The sequence below is a fragment of the Emydura macquarii genome, unplaced genomic scaffold, assembly GCF_026122565.2.
Source record: "Emydura macquarii macquarii isolate MOO-44397 ecotype Brisbane River unplaced genomic scaffold, CSIRO-AGI_Emac_v2 contig_3122, whole genome shotgun sequence".
NCBI classification, from domain to species: domain Eukaryota; kingdom Metazoa; phylum Chordata; order Testudines; family Chelidae; genus Emydura; species Emydura macquarii.
Window position 1 is genome coordinate 773388 of NW_027133259.1, and position 24457 is coordinate 797844.

Sequence of the window (24457 nt, forward strand, 5' to 3'; positions counted from 1 at the left end):
CACAAAGGTAAAATATATTGAACAGTATCTAACCCAGGAGCATGATTCATCATTACCCACATACGACATTTTCCTCAGTGATTTTACACATTGGTATTTATTTACATTTAGTGTCTTAATGAAGAACAAAACTCTGTGGGACAAATCCTGAGAAGTTACTTAGCCAAAACTTCCATGGGATAACAGCTTACGCTTATTATTTGTGTTGCGGTAACACCAACACAGGCATAATAAGAGATCTACCCTGCTCCAAAAAGCTTACAGTCTACACAGAGAAAACAAACTGGTGCAGAGAAGATGAAGTGATTGGTCACAGAGTAGGCCCGTGGCAGAACTGGAAATAGAACTTAGCCCGTCCACTAAACCATGCTGTCTCTTCACTATTTTGTCCCGGGCCCAAGCATAATTTTTTGGGGCCAGTACAAACGTGTAACACGGGCCCCCTCCCACACACACACACACCACAATCCCTCATCCCATACATACAATCTCATGAGTCATGAAAAACTTTTTCCTCACGGTAATGGGGGTTGCAGCCTGGGCCGGGCACCCCAGGGCCTCTGGGCCCCAGTAAAGTAGCGTATCCTTTTTCCTCCCATGTGGGGGCCCTGACTCTGTCCTTATACACTTAAAACTCCCACTGAAGTTAGTGACAGTTTTACCGAGAAGGACGTGGGGTTCAATTCTGCAAGCTATGGAGGGCCCTGATTCCTGTTCACTTCAGCAAGAGTTGAAAGGGGCTCATTATCTTGCAGGAACTCCTCTGCACTGTACAGCATAGGGCCCTTCATAAGAACTGCAGAGGTGGGATTTCTATGAATTTTTCCCCGTGTAATAGCTGTCCTATATCTGCTGTTGCACACACAGCTTCTGTGCGAGCATATAGGTGAGTGAGATTGAGAGTCAAAATAGTGCAGTGCAACGTTTTCATGTTTGTTAATGGCACCCACTGTACAATGAAAAGAGCAGAACTCACAAGGTGGCAGATGCTTAAAATGTTCCAAGTCAGTGACATTTCTTAAATGAAGTGGCAGGTCACACTGATTTTATTTGACTCCTTGGTTTATACCTGAACCAGTGTTCGAAGCGGTGTAAGTGGGAGGAAGGTCCAGTGTTTATTGCAGGCCCTTGCTTCACCTTGCTGTTGGTTGAACAAAGTAAAAAAGAAAAATAGTGAGAAGAAGATGTCCTTTTCACTATCTCTGTGTACCGTGCCTACCCAGTGGGTCACTGCCCAGGTCCTGCTGCAATACCAACAAAGGAAAGATGTGACGAGTACCGTCACTTCGGTCCTAGGCTGAATGAATTTCATAATAGCAATAAAACAATACTTGAGGTTGTGGTTACCATAAGAAAATCATACCCATGGAAAGATTAGAGGCACCTGGCTGCACCTCCTGCCTCCAATGCCCCAGGGGTGTGATTATCTCGTCAGATGTCACCTGCCAAGTCTTGTTGCTTAATTATTCATCTGAGTAGTCTGGCCTCAGTGAAATCGTGTGTGTATGTGTGTGTGCGCGCGTTTACATGCGCACACACGCACAGGTCACTGGAAGCATGTTCTTTAATACTGGGGTGTAGACACTGAGCTGAATCCTCAGTTGTGGTCAGTAAGTGCAGCGGTTTGGGGGAACTGCAAAATAGCCATGTGTGATTCCCCAATGTAAGGCTAGGTCTACCCCAGACGTGTCCTGGTGGTTTAGAGCAATCTCAGAACGTCGCTATACTACAAAGGATTTCAATCACTTCCTAGGGGTCATTACTCCAGGCATTGATTGCCTGAGCTCAGCACACTCCAACCATGGCTCCCACCACCCTTGGCACAGCCCCTAACAAACCCTGAACACCTGGGGAAATCCTCTGTTGGCCATTTAGAAACTTTGACCCTTCCTCACAGATGAGAATTTTTCCACCGTGCTGCTTGTATTTATCACTGGCAGACAGGAACGCTGTAACTCATTGCAGCTGAAGCGGCATATGAAAAAGGCTCCAATTCGTGCAGAATGCAGCTGCCTGCCCTCTTCCGTTAGTTAGGTTACTATACGCATATCACCTCCACACTCCAGTTCCTCTATGGTTTCCCAGTCCACTTCCACTGCAAGTTCATGGTGGAAGTCCTAATCTTTAAAGCAATTAATGGATCAGGTCACAGCTGCATTAGAGACCATAGCACTTCTACGCCAAGCTCAGAACAATGCAGATTGTAAAGCACAAGACAAGATTCTGGTAAGAGCCAGAGGTAAGGAATTCTTGAGTGAGAGGATCTAGCTGCAGAACAAATTTCCAGAGGAGATTAGGCTAATCCAGAGTCTGGTGACCTTTAGGTCATAGTGCAAGAACTTCCCCTTTGATAAATCTTTTCCAACATAACTAGGATGACATTAAAGACAATAACCTGACCCCACCCTCCCCAAGCAGAGCTTCCCATAATCAGAGAACAGAGAAGAGCAAAAGACTCTCTGTAATCTGCTAGGGACTTTGCTTTGTCAATCTACTTAACATGGGAGGTATTCAGATAATTTTGGTGATGGGCACCAATAAAAGAAAACAAACCAAAACTCTAAAGCTAATAATATCCCCTTTAGGAATGAAGGAGATTTAGCATAGGCCAGATCTAGCCCATTCTAGTGATGCACATATGTAGCCATTACTTTGATGTTAAGGTTTATTATATTAAAATTACACCTCACAACAGGTCTGGTTTAAGGCAACTGCAGCACAAACTCATCCTTAGCTTGCTTTGTTGTACAGTAGTACTGATCATCATACAGTACATCAAGTCATATGCTGCTGTGGGACTCCCTTCCCAGCAGGTTTGTTTAAGAACACTGTTCCCCTTCTCTGAAGCCCCCTGAATTTCTCTCCCTATGTCATCCAACTTCAATGTAACTTTAGTGCAGAAACTTTTGTGGTAACTTTGTTTTCTTTTCTTTAAGTTTAGACAAGAAAGAGATGCAACAAAAAATGATCTCATGGTTGAGAGGATTCTTTTAACCAAATAGTCACATGGCTCATTGGCATCCTGCCAGTGGAGTCATGGGAGATCGAGCCATTTCTCTCAAAATTCTCTTAACCATATCATGTCTGTTATCCAGTTTTATGCTATCCATCTGGCACTGTGATTCTGCCATCTCCTGTGAGCTAAGCATGACCTGACTATGTCAATACTTGGATGGGAGATTTCCATAGGACATCTATGTGCAATAGGATATAAGGGTGCTGATTTCAGCATGTGGCCATGCTTCTCCCTGTGTTAGTATATGCACCAGCATAGACTTGCCATGCTTCAGATGAGAGATGGAAGTACAGGCCCAATCACTTACGGTCATTAATGATTCCTTGGATATTTTAGTAAAAGTAATGACTTAGCACTTATATTGCACTTTACATTGTCAAAGCACTATGCAAACATTAATTCTAAACACACCCTAGTGTTATCTGCATGTTAACGATGAGTGAAACTAAGAGTGAAATAAGTTAAATGACTTGTCCCCGGCCAAGGTTATTCAGTGGCTGAGACAGCATCAGAAATCAGGACTTGCATCTGACAAAGTGGGTTGCAGCCCACGAAAGCTAACAGATTTGTTAGTCTTTAAGGTGCTACAGGACTCCCGTTGTTTTAACATTTATTCTTGATTCATTTCACTGGGATTTGGATCAGGCTGTAGGTGGGATCAGGATTAGGCCCTTGATGTTAAGAGGACACAACGTAAGTATATTCCATAGTTCTGCACAAGTCTATTATGATGTGATAAATGACCTCCCAAGAACCAGATGTTTCCAGAATAGTTTTGTTATTCAGTCCAGGAATTGATCAGCAGGAGGGAATTAGGTGCCAGCATTTCCCAGACCTTTTGCATGGGATTAAACCACAGAACTCCCATTAAAGACACTGGCAATTTTGTGGCTGAATTCCACACAACTCTCTGAAAATGAAGTATTCCCCCATTGACTTTAATGGCAGCTGTGTGGCTAAACATCTCTTGCAACAGTTTGAAAATTTTAGAGGCACAGTAGCAGTCATCACTGGACATGTTGCCCCTTCACCAGGGTCAGTTCTTATGCCACATTTAGAATTTATGAGGCTAACTTCTGCCCTCAGCGACACTTGAAATCCCATATGATGTCCTTTTTCGGGTTACTAAGGCTCAGATCCTCAAAGGTATTTAAGCACCCAACTCTCATTGCTGTAAATGGGAGTTAGGTGCCCAACTCCTTTGAAGCTCTAGTTCTTAGGAACTTCTGTTCACGCCTGTGCAAAGGGCCAGTACGAGACCTAAGCATCAGCCATAATGCTTAAGTGGGATTTATTTGCTGTGTAGGCTTTCTGCTGGACCTTCGTAAATTTGTAAATTTTACCCTTTGTGAGGCCCCAGCTACCAATTAAATCTGTTCTACGGTCATTGTTTGAAAAGAAAATGAATATCAAAAGTGCAGTTGATAGCTGGATACAAATTGTTTGCTCTACTAGTTAAGACTGTTCCCTGGATAAGATACATTAGCTCTCCAATTTAGGCCATGTCTTCACTGCCAAAACTAGGTGTGTCTTTACAGTGAGATAACACATTCATTTTAGCTAATTCATTGTAAATCTTAGTGTAGACAACGCTCTGGAGTTCTTACACATGAAGTAGCTAAGTGAGGCAACCAATGGTGGGCTATAATGTTGACCTTGCCTAACTGCATCATGGTAAAAACAAACCGTGCCAAACAAATCTTCATTAAGATTTTACAGCAAAATAGCTATCAGGCTGTAAAGAAAACAACCTTTTGGGGCAGTGGAGGCATAACCTGAGAGGGAAATGTGAAAAAGATTATTCAGTGCTTTATATCGAGGACTTTGGTTTTATCCTACCAATTTTTAGGCAGGGGATGGACATAATAACAAGGACAGAAGACATGGAAATTTTTTTAATTACATCTGCGGCATTGTTTTATATCCAGGATGTAGGGCTTTTCCCTATGTTTCCATTAGCAGAAATAAAAATTATAGTGCATGTTCTTTGTCAAGAGTGAATATTGCTTAATATAAACCATGCCCTTTGCAAACACAACCTGCCCCTCCACATTTGGAGGTGAAAAATCTATTATTTTACCTTTGGGGAAGAAAGGAGTGGGGAGGGGGAGAGAGAACTGCATGACCCCTGGGGGAATTAAAACACTCACTGAGAATTCACTGGTCTTGTCTTTTGTTTCATTGCATTGTTTTGCCTGAGCTCCTGATCTCTATTAGCCTCCCATGCAGCACAGGGCTTAACTCTGCAGCTTTCAATTACAAGGTTGTTTGACTGTTTGCTGGTATATTCATTCATGCCAGCTATTCGCTAATATGGCAAAATCCAAATAGCTGAAAGAACATGGAAATTTTTGCAAGAACAAGGAAATCTTGGAATCCACGGTTCCGATGGTAGGGGTCTAGGCTTACTCTAAATCTTATTCTAAGGTTATACTGGGCAATCTTTGTTTATTTGAATAGCTCTCCCCGGTTGGATGCTATAGCCAAGGTTATAAAATGTATGTGCTGAAATATGGATTTAGAGGTAGTGTGGAGTGGAGCTATATAGGCAGGGAAGGGAGCAGAGGCAGCCAAGCAGCCAGGAGAATCAAGCAGACAGATGGACCAAGCCATCTGGCAAGGAGGTAGCAGGTGCAGGTGTACCTGCCAGCCTGTGGGGAGGGGCTTCCTCTGAGTGTTGGCCATCCACTGAGGACATAGCTACATACAAAAGGGTAGGATGGTGAAGAAATGGGACTTCAAAATTAGCCAAGATAACCAGCTCTGTACAGACAGGTTCCAGAACAGCTTCAGTGTGGCAACCCTTTGATCTAACAGCTGTTCCCAATGTTCCTTTACAATGACTTGGGAGAACTAAAGCGTTGTTATATTTCTGGAGTCAGGAATCTGTTCTGACAGTAGGTTAATCCAAATTATCCAGCCATGTGTGCTCAAGAAGAGAAAATAATCTGTGACATGCTATCTTTGGAATACCATACTACTGAACAAATATAATGGTTTTTGTTTTTACCATATAAAAACCTCTATTTGTTCAGTCTAGATGTAAACCTAACCCTTCTTTGTTTGGCTTCCTGACTTTTCCTCCAAAGTATTTTCTTTTGGAGGATTTTCCTTCTTTATTATATAGCATCTTTGCATTAGACCATTTCCCCTGTTCATCTGAATAATTAAAATATTCTATTTATTTTAATATGTCACCAAAGCAATCTGTGTAATAATTTCAGGGTGCCATCCTAGATTATGAACAATGAACATAGCCAGTCCCTTTTCTTAATTATTTAACACTTGACTCTGTCAATTATCTACTGTTTGTGTTTTGGTAGGTGTATATTAAAAGTCAAAAGTCTGGTTCTATACCTGAATTTCCCTGAAGTTCAGAATCAGGGCTTTTGGCCTGGATTAGGAAAAAGAGAGGGGCCAGTCACAGATTTACAGTCTGGATCCAAACCTCATCACAGCGACAAGATGTTTAGATATAGGGTTTTAGTTTGGTTCTATCTCCAAAAGAAATAGGCATCATTTTCAGAAGGACAGAGAATTTACAACTTCCACTGGTTTCAGCTGGAGCTGTTGGATACTCAGCTTTTCTGACATTAGGTTTACTGTCCTTTATGTGACAGCTTTAATTTATGGAGATAGTCCATTCAAACAAATAAACCAACCTCACATTGACTTTAATACCCTGAGGGATATGCAATTCTTCTTCAGCTCTCTCTCTCAGAAGAAAGTATTTATTATATATAGCTTGTGCTAGGAACAGGCAAGGCTCCTCTGATGTGTGAGTTTCCCTATGTCTAAGACAAGACTTCTCACAACAGCCATGCAGTGTGGAATCTTATTGTCATGTATCATTTGTGTTATAGTAGTGCCTCGAGGTCTCGACAGAGATCAGAACCTGACTGTGCTAGGCACCGTGCAAACACCTAGTAAAAGACCGTCCCTGCCTCAAAGCGCTTATAATCTAACTAGACAAAGTATGAGAAGGGACAACAAAGAGATGAAGTAACTTGCTCAAGATCACACAGCATCTCAGTGACTGAGCCAAGAATAGAGTCCCAATCCAGCACCCTAGCTAATGTACAATGCTGGTTCTGCATCTCAGTGACTGAGCCAAGACTAGAGTCCCAGTGCAGCACCCTAGCTAATGTACAATGCTGGTTCTGCATCTCCCTAGGAAGCTACATAGAGCAAATGAATATCTTTAGTGACCAATAGCCCTAATCTTTGAGGATTCAGAATTATTCTTCTCCTCTCCGTACATGAAAAACGAAGAAATCCTTTTTAACCCATCCCCCGAGAGTATGTGGTAGCCCCAGTAGCAGAGGATGTGGAAGTAACTGCTTTTAGGGATCAGAAGTGGCACCATCAGGAACATTAACAAGCTCATAAAGAGGCAGTTTTCTCTCCCTGCATTATGAAACCAGCCAGCACCGTTTGCTGCTCGCTAATGTAGACAGTTCTCTCTTCTGCTGTTTATCATGTACAATGAGCATGAAGACTTGTGCTGTTACTCGGTATGTTCAAAAGGGTAATTCCCATTCCCGTCAAATGAATCTGACTGGACAAACCATCCTCATATACCAGTACATAGCCAGAGGTTCCAGAAGCTGTAAAGCCAATGTATTCATCTTACCATACAGAAGGTGATTAGTGAAAAAAAATTACAGATATAATCTCCAAATGTTAGAGTACAGCCACTTGATTTTAGAAGACGCTACCAAGAAACTATGTATATCCCCCTTGTAGGAAAAAGGTGCCGCCTTGTATTATGCCTGATCTTGTCTCTTGAACATTTACATTAATTGGATTGATATTATTAAGAATTTATTTTATTTTACATTTTTAATTTATCATGGGATTTCCAAAATCTGTCTACAGCATGAAAATGCATCAATCGACCTATTATCATCTCATTTTTATTTTAGTCGTGTTTCCTTTTTTAAAAATCACAAATGAATCGTTCCTGCTCACAAATGTTTACAGTAGTGCAGACATCCCAATTATTACCATGCATGCACACCAAAGTAATGATGATGATAACTTTGCCAGATAGTATATTCACAATACACAGACTGTCCCTTTTCTAACCAGTTGTGGGTATAATTAATTGTAACCGACTTTCTGCTCAACCAACTCATGAAAGCATATCACTGAGCCTGCAGGGCAGGCAAATACTCAGAAAGGTGTTGAAAACACTATTGATTCCGATGTGGTTTTTCTTTTATGCCTTGGAAACAGAAAGTTGATGCCCCCGTAGAAACAGGCATACCCCCAGGTCTTCTTGAAGCCAGTTTTGCATCCTTCAATACAAAGCCTACAGCTCTCATTTAGTCTTTGTCAATATAAACACCAGCAGTTACACCGTGCATAGCAGACTAGACAAGACAGATCCTGAGGACAGGAAGATAACCACTGACAGCCCGTTAGAGTTCACTCACTGGCAACGTGAGACGCAGCCTCGCTACACAAATGCAAGTGGAAAGAGCCCTGAAAAGCTGACACACAAACAGGCTCTGCCATGCCTCCATCTGCAAAGGCTACCATTCGTAAGACAGAGACAAACACATTCCCCACCAGCTAAACAGACACCAGTGCAGCAGGCACTCAGCTACCGTCCCTCTGTTTTATTTGTCGAAGGGACGAAGGCCAGAGACCCCAAGGCGGCGGGCTGTCCGTCCTGTCCCCCCCTTTTCGGAAGGGAAGGTTGGCTGTACGAAACCCATTTGAGCCGGCCCCTGTGCAAAGGGTCGGGCTAACGTTACTGGCATGCGTGTGATGGAAAGAGATGGAGTTCAGGCGTTCAAATAACATTCCTGCTGGGGTGGAGGAAAGGAGCGAAGTCTTGCTCTCACACGGACGTGTGAACTGCAATGACATTCCTATGCCGGCTGAGCACCTTTCTTCTCCGGGAGACCAGGCTGGGTTCCTACGGATTTATTAATCAAGTGGCGCGCTTGTTGAGTTCGGCTTCGCTTTGTGATGTTTCACCTCCTGATCCCTTTCCTTTCTGCTCTACTTCATTGCAATGGGAAGCAAAGCTCAGGTCTCCTCTAACGCCTCAAGTCCATTTCAGGCAGCGGAACAAGTGACCTGACTGGCAGGATGAACGGGGGATGGCACCGGGAAAGGGAAAGGGCATTATTTATCCGCAGCAAATTCGCCTGGTGACAGCCCAGCGCTCAGAGCTCCAAGGAGTTAGCTCTAAATAAAGCATGCATTGCTTTCCTTGTATCCCCCCTCCGCAGTTGCCTTAGTATTATTATTATACTTCTATAGCTTTTGCATTCGGACCTTATAATTATGTCACACAGCAAGGGAAACCGCCAGCATCTCAGCATCTGGTGTGTGGTTGAAAACTTTTGTTTCAAGATTTGAACTATTTATAGAAGGAAAACTTTGTAGGATAGTAATTTCCTACGGTTTTGAGAAAATATGGCTACGTTTATATTAAAAGGGCTCTTTTATTCATTATAACTTTTGACCTTCTAGAAAAGAAGCCAATGTTGTATTTTATAAGCAAATGGTTACTTACGCGTAGACATGACCCGCATGTGAAAAACAGAGAGCTTTAGTTATTTGGTTTAATCAATAGCATCCAACTAAATTAAACCTAACATGTTCCATAAATCAAGCTTCTTTAAGAATCAGTAACCAAGGCATGTGCATTTCATTAAGAATTAAGAATGCAGAAATAGACATGTTTGGTTCGTTTCTTTTGATGGGTGTGTTTATTCTTTCTTTTCTTGCACAGGGGAGGGTTATGTTTTTTTCCATAGGCTACAAGAAGGCAGAGATATACTGTGTGGGTGGGGGAGGGGGAGGGTCTGTACAGAAAGTGGGCAAATCTGTTAAAATTAGCCATGCACACAAAATCAGAGGGCAACAATTAAAATCTATTCCCGCAGCATCGTAAACAAGTAGGCATTGGGAAGGACATTGTAAATATGCGGCGGAGGTGAAGCAGTTATCCTGAAACAGGGTTTCCTTATCAGGCTGAAGGTGCAGGTTGAAGATCTCTTGAACCGACTTGTAACGTCTTTGGCAGTCCTGGCCCCCCCCTCCCTGAATCACAGACACAGGTAACCCTGCCCCCCCCTGAATCACAGACACAGGTAACCCTGCCCCCCCCCTGAATCACAGACACAGGTAACCTGGCCCCCCCTCCCTGAATCACAGACACAGGTAACCCTGCCCCCCCTGAATCACAGACACAGGTAACCCTGCCCCCCCTGAATCACAGACACAGGTAACCTGGCCCCCCTCCCTGAATCACAGACACAGGTACCCCTGGCCCCCCCTGAATCACAGACACAGGTACCCCTGGCCCCCCCGAATCACAGACACAGGTACCCCTGGCCCCCCCCTGAATCACAGACACAGGTAACCCTGCTCCCCCCTGAATCACAGACACAGGTAACCCTGGCCCCTCCCTGAATCACAGACACAGGTAACCCTGGACCCCCCTCCCTCCCTGAATCACAGACACAGGTAACCCTGCTCCCCCCTGAATCACAGACACAGAATCACAGACACAGGTAACCCTGCCCCCCCCCTGAATCACAGACACAGGTAACCCTGGCCCCTCCCTGAATCACAGACACAGGTAACCCTGCCCCCCCCGAATCACAGACACAGGTAACCCTGCCCCCCCCCGAATCACAGACACAGGTAACCCGGCAGCTGCCTACCGAGACGTGCCCCGCGCCGGGCCCGGTCCCACACTCTGTTCTGGAGGTTTCAGTCACTGAGGCGGAGGAGTGCGGGGTGCTCGAGGACTGTGGGCAGGATCGGGCCCTACAACGTGCTCCCTGCCCTGCTCTCACACTCGGCGTGGCCGGCGCTAAGGCGGGGACGGGCGATCCCAGGCCCTTGACGTGTTCCGCACCCATCCGCGCCGCATTGGCCGGCCGGCCCTGGGTGAGCACCTGCGGACAGGGAAGCCAACCAGGTCCTGCGGTTGGATTTTCCCTCAGAAACACCTGACGGTCTAAATGCAGGGCCAGACAGACAGACAGCCAGACAGCCAGACAAGCGAGGGAGCGCTCTCGGCAGACCAGCGCAGGCTCCCCCCGCAGCGGGAGCAGGCAGCGAGGAAGGCACGTACCTGGTTACAGGTGCTTTTATCTCAAGGCCGAACCTGTGGTCAGCCGCAGGCAGCTTCCCCCTCTCCGCCCTTCCTCCCACTTCTCCGGGGCGGGTCGGGGACCAGTCCGCCGGGACGGGATCCGGGTCGCTGCCCGCGCTGGGTCCCTGCGCCCAGACCCGCGGTGCTGCGCTGCGCTGCGCTGCGCCGCGCCGCGCCGCGCCCGGCCGGGACGATGCCGGCTGCAGGGTCTGCACAGCTGCCCCGGGCACACAACCTCGTGCTGTTCGCCGGCCGGGCGCTCAGTGCAGAGATTGCACCCTGCAGGGGACAGGCGGGACGCTGCGTCCGCCCCTCCTGTCCGTCCAGGTGTGCGCCCCTCGGCCCGAGCGGACAGCGCGCCGGCGGCGCCGGGGCTGCACTGCGCTGGGGCTCGTGTAAACGGAGCCCGGGAGCAGAGGTCAGCAATGGACCCCGCTTCCCGGCGCCTGGCCGCAGCCCCCCGCCCCGGCCGAGTCACCCACCCACACACACACACACACACACACACACCCCAGCATCACACACTGCACAGAATCGCCCCCACGCCCGCACCCCGCCTGCCCGGGCTGCCGGCGGGGTCCGTGTAAACGGCATGACACAGAAACAATCCGGATTGTCACTCACAGGTAACTGCCGCTGGTCAGGATGAGGAAGATCTGCGGGTAGTACACGGAGAGTAAGACCCTGCGCGACGGGAGCAGGAGCATGGCTGAGTCCCGCGTGCGCCCTGCGCTTGGCGTCCTGGCTCAGTCCGTGCCGGCCCGCGCCGAGCGCCACTCCCCACCCGTGTTGGTGTCACGGTGGCTCGGAGCTGCAGCCCGCTCCCCGGGGCGGGGGCCTGCCTGCCTGTGTGTGTGTGTGTGTGTGTGTGTGTTGTTGCGGTGTGGTGCCTTCCTTCCCTGCGCTAACGCCGCTGCTCCCCGGGCAGCTCACTCGCGGCGGTGGCTGCTGCTGGCGGCTGCGGCATCCTGCCTGTCCCGTCCTGTCCCGTCCCGTCCTGTCCCGTCCCGGGGCGGGAGCTGCTGGGCGCCGCTTCTCTCCTCGGAACCGGGGTGGCTGCAGAAAGTGCCTCGCTCTCTCCAAGTCCCCTGAGGCTCCCAGCTGCCATTGGGCGGCCAGTCCCTGCAATCCGCCTCCCCCTTTTTGTTAAAGGGGAGGATGACAATGGCATGACACGGTCCAGCCAGCCGGAGCCCTGCATGTGCGTCCGCTTGGAAAACAACCCTGGGCGGCTCGACGCGCAGTTCTAAAGGCGTCCGCCGCCCGGGGGCTGCTAGCGACCGGTCGGTGTAGACGGCACCGGCTCCGCGCCTCTGTGGAGGCTCCCGCAGGGGCAGCCACACACCCCAGGCGCAGTCCGAGTACACTGCTCTATGGGGCGGCTGCGAGGGAAGCGGGGGTCCCTCCAGGTCTGACAAGGGTCTGTCGTTACAGCCCCGCGAGCTGAACATTAAACATATCTCAAAGGGTCCTTCCGACCAGGCAAACGTTTCTGCACTCGCCTGAGTCAAAACCAAGAAACAGACCGTCCTTTGCACCCTAGCTCCTCACTGGGTTGGAGTTGGGGGGGGAGGCGCCGGGGGAAACGAAGGAGCGTGTTTGGGGGGTACAGTCCTTTGCCAAAATGCACGGTAGGCTGCATCGGCCAGGACACATCTTCACACACGCACACCTGTCACGTCCTGGCCAGAGGTGCAAGTTGGAAGCAGTGTCACCTGCAGGTCAGGTCAGTGCCTCTTCCCGGGCGCGCTGGGAGGCAGCTGTGTACCGTCTCCGTGTTCCCGCAGTTCAGCCCCGTGCTCTGTTCTCACAGGGTTACCTTATAACCCGGCACCATGCACATTCAGGGGTGTCTTAAAGTATTTCGGAGTCCGCCGGTGAGCGATGTGTCGGTGGGAGTTCGTGATGCGCATTCACTCTCACTGTCGGGTGAGTCTCTTATGTGGAAGAATCACGGGGCTCCACTTGTTCAGGAGGAGAATGGCTGGGAAGAAAGACACTTTAGCTTCCACGAGTTGGAATTTGAAAAGGAGCCCGAGAGAGAAATATGGACACCAGATAATGTAGCATAAGTGCAGCTGAAATACACCAGCTCGCTGACTCTTAGACGTATGTGAAGTGTGTGTTTCCCCATGTCAATTCCCGAATAATTGCATGCGATTTCAAGTTGGGTGTTCCAGCATCTCTTAAAATGTAGCTAAATATACTGAGGTGTTGGCTATACAATGTTGGGTGTTCCAGCATCTCTTAAAATGTAGCTAAATATACTGAGGTGTTGGCTATACAATAAGGGAATCCTCCAAATTGAAGTTCGTTAGGGAATGAGCCTAAAACGTTTACATTTCCTCTAACCTATATTATCAGAATCCTGGTTATTTTTTGTTCTATTTAAATCTCTCCTCTACAAGGTCAGGATCATCCGTCAGTATAATTAACGTTATCTTGGGAACTATCCCCGGGAACGCTGTAAGTTCTTTAACGTTTAAATCGGTTCCTCTGAACTGTGATATTTCTCTGCAGCGCATACAGATGTACTCCGCTCCTCAGCCTCTCCTGTGCATATCAGAGGTGTGCGATTACTCGTTTCAATACGTGTAGCGCTAATAAATGTAATCAGCAGACTTCATAACAAACGTTTGTTCATTTCTAGTGTTCTTTTACAGATACGGTTTAAATGTTTCCTCTTTTGTGCCTAGGAAGAAGTGTCAGATCCATGTTTAAACGGTAAACCCTTCCCCATTTGGCGGTGTAAAACCTCTGCGTGAGCTGGTAATAGTTCACCTAGCATAGCTGAAACGAGCGTGCTTTGCCCATCTAGGACTGAAGAATTAGGACGGGTATAACCGGGAGCTTTAACCTGCGGTACACGAATAGATCGACGCTCCAGTAAACAAACCGAAGTCCCGCACTGTGTTCTTTTGGAGTGAGGTTTTACTGTGAAATGGTAACAACGGATAAATACGTGGGATTCGATTCCATAAACGTCAGAGTGGTGTGTGTGTGTGTGTGTGATGCATTTGCTCTCACTGTTTGCAAAGCGAACACCCTCCCTGTAATCAAACGGTGTTGCAGTTTGTACGGTTGTATGATCAATAACCCCGACTAGGACATTTTGAATATGCACCAGTTGTTCTCCCACACACGTGTGTGTTCTACGCGTAAAACCGGACCAGCAATGACCTGCTGACTAACACCACCATGTAGAAGGCAGGCAGAGGATGAAAGCCTAATACAGAGCAGGCGGTGAATAAACTATCCCCTCTCGTCTATTGGTTTGCTCTGAGCTCGTTTCTGTCTTCTGACAAAATTGAGCGCACAATGTCAGGAATAAATCCACCCCAGGACCTTTCAAAGCATGTCTGTAACGCAAGGAGTTGATTTCTTCCCGGAAATATTGTCCATTTCTTAGGGCTGGCAGAAATTAGAGGACGGTGCAGATCAAATGAGTTGCCTGGAATTAGCAGGTATCTGGTCGGCAAGACACCGGAGAAGGCAGAGACCGTCACGGGTGTCAAGAAAAAGCAGTTTTTCCCTGATGGCCAGGACTGGCAGCGGAGTAAGACGGCAACGTTTCATTCAGCCTCTGTAATGATTCGGAGTGACAATTTCAAGAGTCCATGGGATTTAAACCCATTGATTTACGTGTCTAAATCCCTTCGGCTGTTTTGAAATTTCCAGCCTCTGACTAGAGTAGTTAAAATATGGCTAAAGTTTAGGATCTATTCGGTATTTGGCCCCCTCTTGGATTGTTGTTTCGCCTAGCCCAGAGATTATTTAAACGCCCTCTATCTTAATGGTTTTAATCCGAGTGTTCCCTGTACACTTTAAAATAAACGTCGTGATCTTGTTTTCTCTTTAACAACACATGAAACATCAACAGCGTCCTGCGCGCTGGCGGAACCCGGTTCCCATCCACCCTGTCACAGCATTTCCCGAGCAGAGCGGCACTTCATTCCCGTGTACAGCTAGGGTGCACTGGGTCCAAGAGTTGATGTCCTGTGGATTAATGCAGCCAGGGAAAGCTCCCTCAGCACGTTCGTGTCTCCTGATCCGGGGCCGCTTTCTCACACAAAGCGCCCACTGACTGCAGGACCTGGCCCACCGCGTCTGTGTGTGTCCAGGAGTAATGAAAGGGAGACGAGCAGCTACAAAGAAGGCGCGATTTCGTTGTCATTTTCTGTCTACTGCCACGGTCGCACAACACAGGTCGGGACATCACCGCGATTCGATTTCCGCTCATCGAGTCCTTTTCCACCCTAGCGATCACTCGCTCCGAGGAGGAGAAAAAACCATCTCCTCCAGCCTCTTCACACACTGTCGGAGATGACTAGCCTGGCGGACGCTGAGAAGACAAGGGTGCAACGCTGGATTCTCACCAGGACACGCCGGGCGGTGTGTCTACATGGCGGTGGGAGGGTGCATGCACACACCGCACACCAGAGTGTCAGGCGATGTCCTGGGGACCAGGACAGCCACTGCGGCAGTGGGAATGGTCTTCCCGCAATTCACCAGCATGGATGAAACAGCTCACGGCGATCAAGTCGTTAACGGGACTTCGAGCTCCTTTCTCGCCCTGACGCCCCGCTCCCCGTGCTAGTCTGAACGTTACTGCTCCACACCCCGTTCTGCTTTGTGCCAATGCTGCTGCTTACATCCGCACACATCCGGATACGTAAATATCCTTACTTTTCTGTGTGCGAGAATAAACGAAAGGACACATCACATGGAAAGTGCCGGTTTCAATTTAGCGCGGAGATCCATCAGTGGACCCCGCCTTTACAGAGTTGGTATCACTTATTCTCAGACCATCCGGCTTTATTCGAATCAGTTGTGTAGCTCTGCATTGAATTTTTCTAGCAGTGTCTGTCCTTGTGCAACGTTTGCAGGCAATAGGTATTTGCTATAGCTGGCATTAATATTGTAATCCTGGTTGGAAACTAAGGCGAATACGTGCTTACATAGAAATACGTTTGTAGTGAGACATTTTAACCTGCCAGGGCTAAAGGGGATATTTTGTATTTACTAGCATCTCAAACGAAGACAAAAAGTTGGTTCTTCCCGGTTCTTATCTCCAGGGTTGCATGTGAAGTGTTTACCAGAGCAATGCAATGTTGTTTAAAATGTGAAAACTCCAGAAATCTCCCTGCGCTCACTCCTCTGATCTCCTGTGTTAAATAATACGAGAAATAGTTAAGGACGGGACTCATTATTGGCTCTTCATATTAAGAAAGGTTTTACCTCGTGCCTCCACTCCGGCAAACTCACAGTCACGTCCCAGAATGGAAATGCAGTCCAGGGGGATGTTGCCTGAGTGAAAACTGCCTGATCGAACGATCACATCCTCTTCTAATTACAAATGCCACTTTCTTCGTTAAATTAAAATCGCTACCCTGGTTAGCTGACACCCGATTTCCACATTTATCCGGGGGTTGGCAAATGTGTATTTAATGCTTCCTTTCTGGGACTGAAGTTTGCCAGTGTCCTATCCTTGTTTAAGTGAGCTTTTGCAACACTTTATTAAGGTTTTAGTGTTTTTTCCATAGCAAATAAAATAACTGCCAACTATAACCTCTGTGCTATGCTGATAAAACAGCACTCTTATTCATACTGCAAATTAAACCAAAAGCACTGGAAGGCAGCCTGCTACTCTATCATATCATCCCGTCCTTTCTATGCAAAAACCTGATTCCAAAAAGGTATAATTACAGCCAAAGGATACAGTTTCAACAAAATGGTAGTTCCAGTGCTTGATGAAAGAGGAAATAATTGCATCCCACATGTCTAGCCTCCAAGCAGCCCAGGATCTCGGAGCACATTTCTCTGCTATTGTTCAGGGAAAGTGAAGTATCATCATCCCCTTAAAGGAATGGTGAAAGATCTGATGGAGTTTCTATACGAGCTTTTACAGTTCTTCCTACACACTGGTTTTTAGTTATAGGGACAATTCATCAATGTTCTTTTGTTTTGGTTCTGAATTCTCTTTTTAAAGTTGCATGTTTAATTTCTAACAACAAAGAGACCCGCCCTTCTCTAGACTTTACCGTGTTCCAAATCTTCGGTTCACTTTAAATATAAAGCTACTATGCAAGTGAACCTAGAATAACAAAGTCCTTGCTCAGCACTGCAAACTATTTTGTCTTGTCTGTTTCGCTGACAGAGATCTCTTTCTTTAGCTATCTAGGCATGCATAGTGTTCTCATGGTTGTGGTATCGAATATCTGAATGCACAGATGGGCCAAACTGGTTCCTCATTTACAATGGTGTAAATCTAAACTTTAAAAGATGACAGACGTTAGCACTGTATTATATGATGACAAAATTTGGTTCGCTATAATAAAAAGCAACAAAGACAGTAAACAAAGTAGGCTTTCAGGGAAAATCTAATATACATCCAGTAGCTACCGCTGGGAAATATTAGTGCCGACTCACTTTCCCCCTAGAGTATATACACATCGGCCAGTGCAGAAAAGTTCTGTTAAAGAAAAGGAGCCGTTCTGCCCAGACAAGACCCTTAGCAACACGTACACGAAAGAGAGCCACTCCCACAAATTCGGTCTATCTGGCCCGGTTCCTGCGGCGTCTGCGTGGTTATTTGTAACTCTTTACACGTCTCGTTATTATGATTGTAAACGTTTTCTCATGGCAGGTGATGCTTCTCTTACTCCTGGAACGCACGCCTGCTTCCTGCCCCAGAGCCGAAGAAGAGCACAGTGCAGCGCCACAGCTTGCACCTTTCACCGACAGCAGTGGGGCCAATGCAAGACGTTACCCCACCCCTTGGTCACCCTGCTGCACTACCACCAACAGGCACGCACAGCTGGGTTTTCTGGGTCCGGCCATACAGAGTTACTGGAGTGCTGGACCCGTATGCATGTTAGTAGACAACAAACCGTGTGCATCTGCTAAATGGACACCCGCCGATAGCAGAGCTGGTTATAATGGGCACCTTGGCGAAAACTAGCTTCTGCCCACTGAGCAGCCTGCCCGAAACACTCCGGAAAGCCAGTCCACTGGTCACATCTCTGGGCTTCACTGTAAATAAGGGCATCGTCCTCATGTCAGTTCCCTACAGCCGTCTGCTTCCTTCGAGCAGGGGTGGATAGCGGGTGATGGCACAGCGTAACTGCGCTTTAGAACTGTCATTGTTTCCCCATCAGCAAACTGGCCTTTTGAGTTGATTTTTTCCTTGTATAATCTTAATCCTCTGCTCTTCTGTTCACCTGGTTACAGATTCTTTCCTCTGCCATACGCCCCAGTCTATCATATCCCCCCCCCCTGCATTGCACTGCAGCGCACTGCACTACTTTCTGCAGCTTCTCCCCTTGCAGGGAGCCATACAACAGATCATGGTAGGTGGTGGTGCACTATTTACAAAGGCAGGCGTGTAAGGCAATATCGAAGGGACAGGAGTGCAGGGGACAGTTGATGTAGGTTGTATATCACAGTATGGACTGGAGGGAGGTGGACGAGGGAGAAGAGCTCAACCTTGCTCTTTTACCAGGAGAGCCCATACATTATGCTGGAGTGTGGTGCAGTAACTTTGTGACTAGGTCTTTCTGATTGTACTCCGTGTAATTATCCTCGTTTTAATGTTATCGCAGCTGCCCCCGCTCCCCGTCCACCTGCATGGATTTCAAACTGGGAAGCAAGAATTTTCAGATTACAGCTCACTTTATGCATTCTTGATCATTTAAAAAAAATCCACCAGCTATGCTAAGGCAAGATCTTTTAAGAGTTTGCAGCTCGACAGGTAAGAACTCGGCTGGGGCTCAGGAATGTGGAAATACAACTCAAGTCAGCCTACTGCGAGAAGCAATATTAATAAGGACGTACAGGTGAGTGTGTGTGAGAGAGAAACAAACTTGGCAACTAAACTAACACCGTGATCTAGATCATTGTGGTCAAACAACAAGCAAACATTTGATTTCCCAATAGCCCTGCTGAAATTTGGTCTTGAATGATTGCAGAGCGTTTCAGCAGAACACTGCAGCGACAGCCCTCGATTCCTGGTGTGGTTCACGGTTGTTTTATCAGAGGTAGACGGACCAGTTGTCAAGTTAATTTCAACACGTCTGTGTGATGGATAGAAACGCAAATTGTGTCTAGGCCTGCATAAAAAAAAAATCCCTGAGAGCAGGTTGAGACCAGGGATTCACCCTCCCCCTTTTCTTTGACTACTTCAACTCTGCTCTATTGTTTCATCAGTAGTAGCTGAGCTAACGCCGTCAGTTTTTGAGGTACTGTATGCCAAAGATAATGTTTAGATTCGATGAAATAGTACACAATAAAAGAATCTCTCATCACGACCAAGCTGGTCCCTGCAGACTGAGAGTTACTGTAACTTCTATTCTCCGGTGCAGTTTAAAGCAATGGCATTCTGATCAGATTCACAATAAGACAGTTAAAAGAAACACACTTTTCCCCTGTTCTTTTGCTGATGACTGTGAAGCTGAAACACTTCTTCAAATACATGGGGGGAGGGGGGAACCACATTTTTGGCAATATATTTGTTCACAGGTTTGATCCCAAACACAGAATATTATTGTGGACAATCACTTACCCTAATTTGACATAGATGACTCCAAAGCATAGAAACACGTAGAAAATCCACTTTCGAAAGTTTCTGTGCATGATCTAGAGAATGGACTGAGCCATAAAAAATGCACAAGAAGTAGAAGTGATCTCTGCCGATTAAATCCCAGTCAAGAGCATTGCTGAGGCTACCCAAAAGCAAAGCCGGTCGAACTGTAAAAAAACTCAACCACGTTCAGACAAGAAGTTTTCCATGGTGACCAAAACAGACTCTGATATTAGGGTGCGGTGGGGGAGGGGGCGAGGGGTTGCAACAGAAAGAGTTTCTCAAAAAGCAAAACAAAAAACCCAAGACAGACAGTCTGAGAGAGAAAATGAGCAAGCCCTGATCTTGATCAACTACCTCCTTGAGCCCTGACGTTCAATGTGTTTTTACTTGTTCAGACTTCCCCAGGTGACACCACGTATCTTGCAATCTGTGGCTCCAGGTAGGAGGATCTCTCTCACTCTCACACTTTCACTCTCTCTCTCTCTCTCCTCCCCCACCCTTTCCTGTGTGTGTCGGAATCAAACACATCTCATCTCTTTACACATATAGATGTAATGCAACAAAGCAGTCACTAAAGAAAGCATTTGTCTGTCGTGGAGCTGGCTTGTTTATTTTGCAAAATAGATGCTTAAAACGTATTTAAAAACAAAAAACAAAAAACGAAGAAAGCCAGCTCTGCCATATCTGTGTCTATGTCGCTATATGTTATATAATATTGTATCTATCGCTGTCTCTGGCTAGACACCCGAATGCATGTATACCTGTAGACACGCCTATCACTGAATGGCGAGGTACAGTCTTGCAGAACAAGAAAGCATTCTTCCTACTTTAAGAAATACCCAGTTTCGTAGCGAGGTTTAAGTTATCCAGTTCGGTTTGCCTCAGGGTGCATAGAGGTTAATACTCCTCAATTTATGTTCAGTCATTGTTTAGATGTCCGTTTTTAAATCGCACTGGTTTTAGATCTATTCCATTTACTCCAACGAGCTGTGGGAATGTCTGTTCTGATGTACTGGAGTTATACGTGTATTTGTGTCTATGCTCATATCTGTACGCATATGCCTATCTAAATAATTCACATACATACTCATCTGTGTGTTGGTGTAAGTTATACATTCACACACACACACATATATACACACCTACACATATACACAAATACGCATATAATTTTAGTAACAAGAAGCATAAAAATCTATATGCATCTTACAGGAGAAACAGAGGAATAAAACACCAATACAAATGTAAACAACAGCAGGCATGACAAACAAAAGCAGATGGTGAACACAAAACCGACTGCAAACCATTTTCCTTTGACTGAGAAAACAACATTTTTAAACGCATCAACCTGCGGTGCTTTTATGTGCTGCAAACCTGTATGTCGTTTTCGAGAGGACCCAAAACACTGACCAGGTAATGTCTGGATTTTCGCACCTTGAGGACAATCAATGGTAACCCCATTCGCACACCCGCTCGTTAAAACCATCGGAGGGCTACTGAAAAGAACATCTGTTTTGGAGGAGGGATGAACACAGCAAGGTGCTACAAAAGTGATCAGAGAAAGGAAGCAAAGTGAAACACGAAAAGGAAAACCAGGCAGCGGTATTGATTTTCTGTATCTCTGTAATGCCTGTTGAGTGAGGGAGGAACCAGAACTCCATCGTGTGACAGACAGTGGGTGAGCCTGCTAATTTTTTTCCAGGATTAAGCTCAATTATCTGTCGCTGCTGATCAGTTTCACTCTGTCTTTCCCCCATGCATTCCTCAGGTTGTATTCTTTAATAATCAGCGTTACAGGCAACCAGCCCTCCTCCCACAGAGCACTTCTTGTATGTATTTCCTTGTACACGATCAGCAGTCACCCCGCTCTTTATAATGCTGTTGGTTAATAACTTGGACAATCTTTTCCTTATTGATTTTCTGACATGTTCGCTATAAGTGTTTTACATTCCTGTTCTCACCAACGAGACCCTCGCCCCTCTTTGAAAATACAGAGGGTCAAAACATTTTCCTGTTCTGATCAACATTGCTTCTCTCCCATATTCTGAAATCTCCCACCAAGAATTGCTAGGAAAGCTTCCTGCAATCTGCATTCCCCCGTTTTTGCAATCCTCAGACCTTTTCAGAACAGAATTGTAGCTAGGGCCCTCTTCCCCCTCCACCTCCCCCTCGTTTTATACCTCGCCTTCCTGCGGGACATGTTTTTAACGTGGTTGTAGTAGGTGGGGCTCCCAGATGCGTGGTCCACACAGGAGACACAACAGTCCTGTCCTTTCTGGCCTGGACAGCAGAGGGGAACAGGTTTTCTGGAACAACCCGGGTGAATTAAAAGGGTCACAGCTGTTTAGCGGGCTGTGGCCGGAGCAGAGATGGTGAAAGCAGAGAGCGGCGCAAGAATTTGGTTTCCTAACCCGTGGAAATGCCTTTAGCATCCTCGGGGCAGAAGCCGGGCTGGATGTACGTCGCCCCCTGCTGGAAACACGGCAACGGTTCCGCTTTGCCAGGGCAGCGCGTGCGAGCCGTGGGATAACACTGCCACCTAGGGGAAGGAAGGCCGCGGAACGGCCGGGCGCTGACACGCTCTGTCTGGCAGGGCCTGCCTTGAGAGACGGGCAGGAAGAGCAGGGACAAGAGGGAGGCTGGAGGATTAAGCTTCTAACTTTCTCTCCTGCTTAGCCCCACGGACACTCTTGACCCCTTCTGTCTGGGATTTCTGCTGAAGCTCTGCATGGAGCAAGAGGGCTAATTATGCAGTTTAAACAACCAGATCTACATGATGGGAACAGCTGTTCCTCTCCCTCCATTCCAGCTGATCACTTTGCACCCCCACTCTTGCACCACTAACCTTGGGTAGACAAATTCACTGCATAGCACATACTTTTAAAGGTGGGTTTTTCAATATTCTTGGGTGGGAGCCTGGCTGATAACTTCTGCGATATGGTAGGGTAGATCTGTGAATAGTCCCGGGGAACAGGACTGGGACAGGACTGGGAGCGGTGCTTTGCCACTGACCCGCAGACTGAGCTCTGTGTGCCTCAGTCTGCTCAACCCTGACACCCATCTTTGTAGAGTGATTTGATAGCTAGCGATAAAAATGCCATGAACGTGCAAATTCTTATTGATCAGCGCTTCTCTGCTTGCAGAGGTTATTAGTCTTCAGACTGTTTAGTGTTTGTGATGAATAGACTGGGCTTATTTAGCTAAAAGTGCACTTCTAGAATGGTTAAGCAGTGTGCATATGGCTTGGAGTATCTGTCCCAGACCTGAAGAAGGTCTGTGTGGCTGGAAAGCTTCTCTCTCTCACCAACAGAAGTTGGCCTAATAAAAGATATTCCCTCACCCACCTTGTCTCTCCGTTCTTCAGTTGTGAGTTGTCAAGTGGCATAAAATAGTTGTCTTATTTTCAAGCTGAAAAGGCAATAGAAAGCTCTTATAAGACAGGTGTTAAGGTTTATGGTGTTTGTTTACATATTCATATCTTAGCTTGGACAATAAAGTGGTCAGCTACAATCTATTGCCCATTCCCACCCCATCTCATATGTAATCACCTTCATGCAGAATGTTCTTCAAATTCATTTACTGGAGATGATGGGCGACTGAGGCTAAAATCATTTTTACTTCCAAAATAGAAGTTTTCTGTTTATATCTAAACTAGTTTAGGTACATTCTTGAGGCTTAAGCCTAAGAAACTCACAAGTTCATATACTGATTTCAACTGTTTAAGAAAAAAAACACTGAAAGCTTGTGGGAACTATTTCAAACAAAAGCCAGCTTATTAACAATGGAAAAATTCCTGTGTGTGGTACAGCATGTAAATTCAGCAGAGCTGATAAAGAGACACTGAACATTGGTGGTAAAGGCTTTGTTATAATACTTAGACTCCATTTAGTTTACTGCATTTACACAGAATGATGGCCTGATCCCCTCCCAAAATGGAGGTTACTCCCATTAGGTGAACTTCAATTAGCAGTTTGCTACTCATTTCCCCATCCTGGGCAGGATAGAGGAGTTGTACCTCTGTGGAAGAGGTCTGAAATTCATCCCACAGAGGGATGAGCCATTCATGTTACACTGCTGCCTGGCCCCTCTGGCCTTTTGACAGCGTGGCTACTGTGGGAATCATAGTGCAAAGAGTTCCCCAAACACTAGAGCCCAGAGTCACCACACACACACACACACACACTCTGGATCAGAGGGGTTTTCCCCACAACCAGGAGAAGGAACCTTCACCAGTTACCACAGACTCAGTCTGGAAGTGGCTCTGAAGTGCCCTGAGAATTTGATTAAGGGAGAATATAATAGAATATTGCTGGCCTGCTCCATGGATCTGGAGTCCACAGGTTTTGGAAAGGACTGACTGGCACTGCTGGCACTTTCCCTAGTGCACACCTATGGATTTCCGCTTGTGGAAGGGGGAGACGCATGTGGTTCCATAAGCCGATGTGTAGATTCACTAGATGAGGAAAGAAATTTTACAATGCCAGCTAGAGATCACTTCACATCCCTTTTCTCAGGGCTTACTTTATTTCCAAGAATAAGACACACAATCCAAACAAATTCAAGCTACTGTATAATAACAATCCAAGCTTCAGCTGGCTAGGAGATGAGAGAACACACCCCTCTCCTATGGGAACTTTGTTTGCATCAGCTTCCTCTTTCCTTTTATAATTCTGCTCAGATTTAGCCATACAAGAAGCAGGAACATGGTAACCGTTTATATCCTGGAGCATCCTTA

At 46.5% G+C, this 24457-nt stretch overlaps 1 protein-coding gene across 2 annotated transcripts in view; it reads right to left on the reverse strand.

The window, feature by feature from the left end:
• The window catches only part of WNT7B (Wnt family member 7B), a 116947-nt gene extending 97110 nt beyond the window's left edge, over positions 1-19837 (reverse strand). Inside the window, exon 1 of one of the 2 annotated variants that reach the window (XM_067531100.1) lies at positions 19702-19837. In XM_067531100.1, coding sequence (XP_067387201.1) covers positions 19702-19772 — 71 coding nt within the window. In that variant the 5' untranslated portion in view covers positions 19773-19837. Of the gene's footprint in view, positions 1-11765; positions 11849-19701 lie in introns of those variants that run through there. The other variant, XM_067531101.1, reaches the window with a different exon arrangement.
• Positions 19838-24457: the final 4620 nt, after the last annotated feature.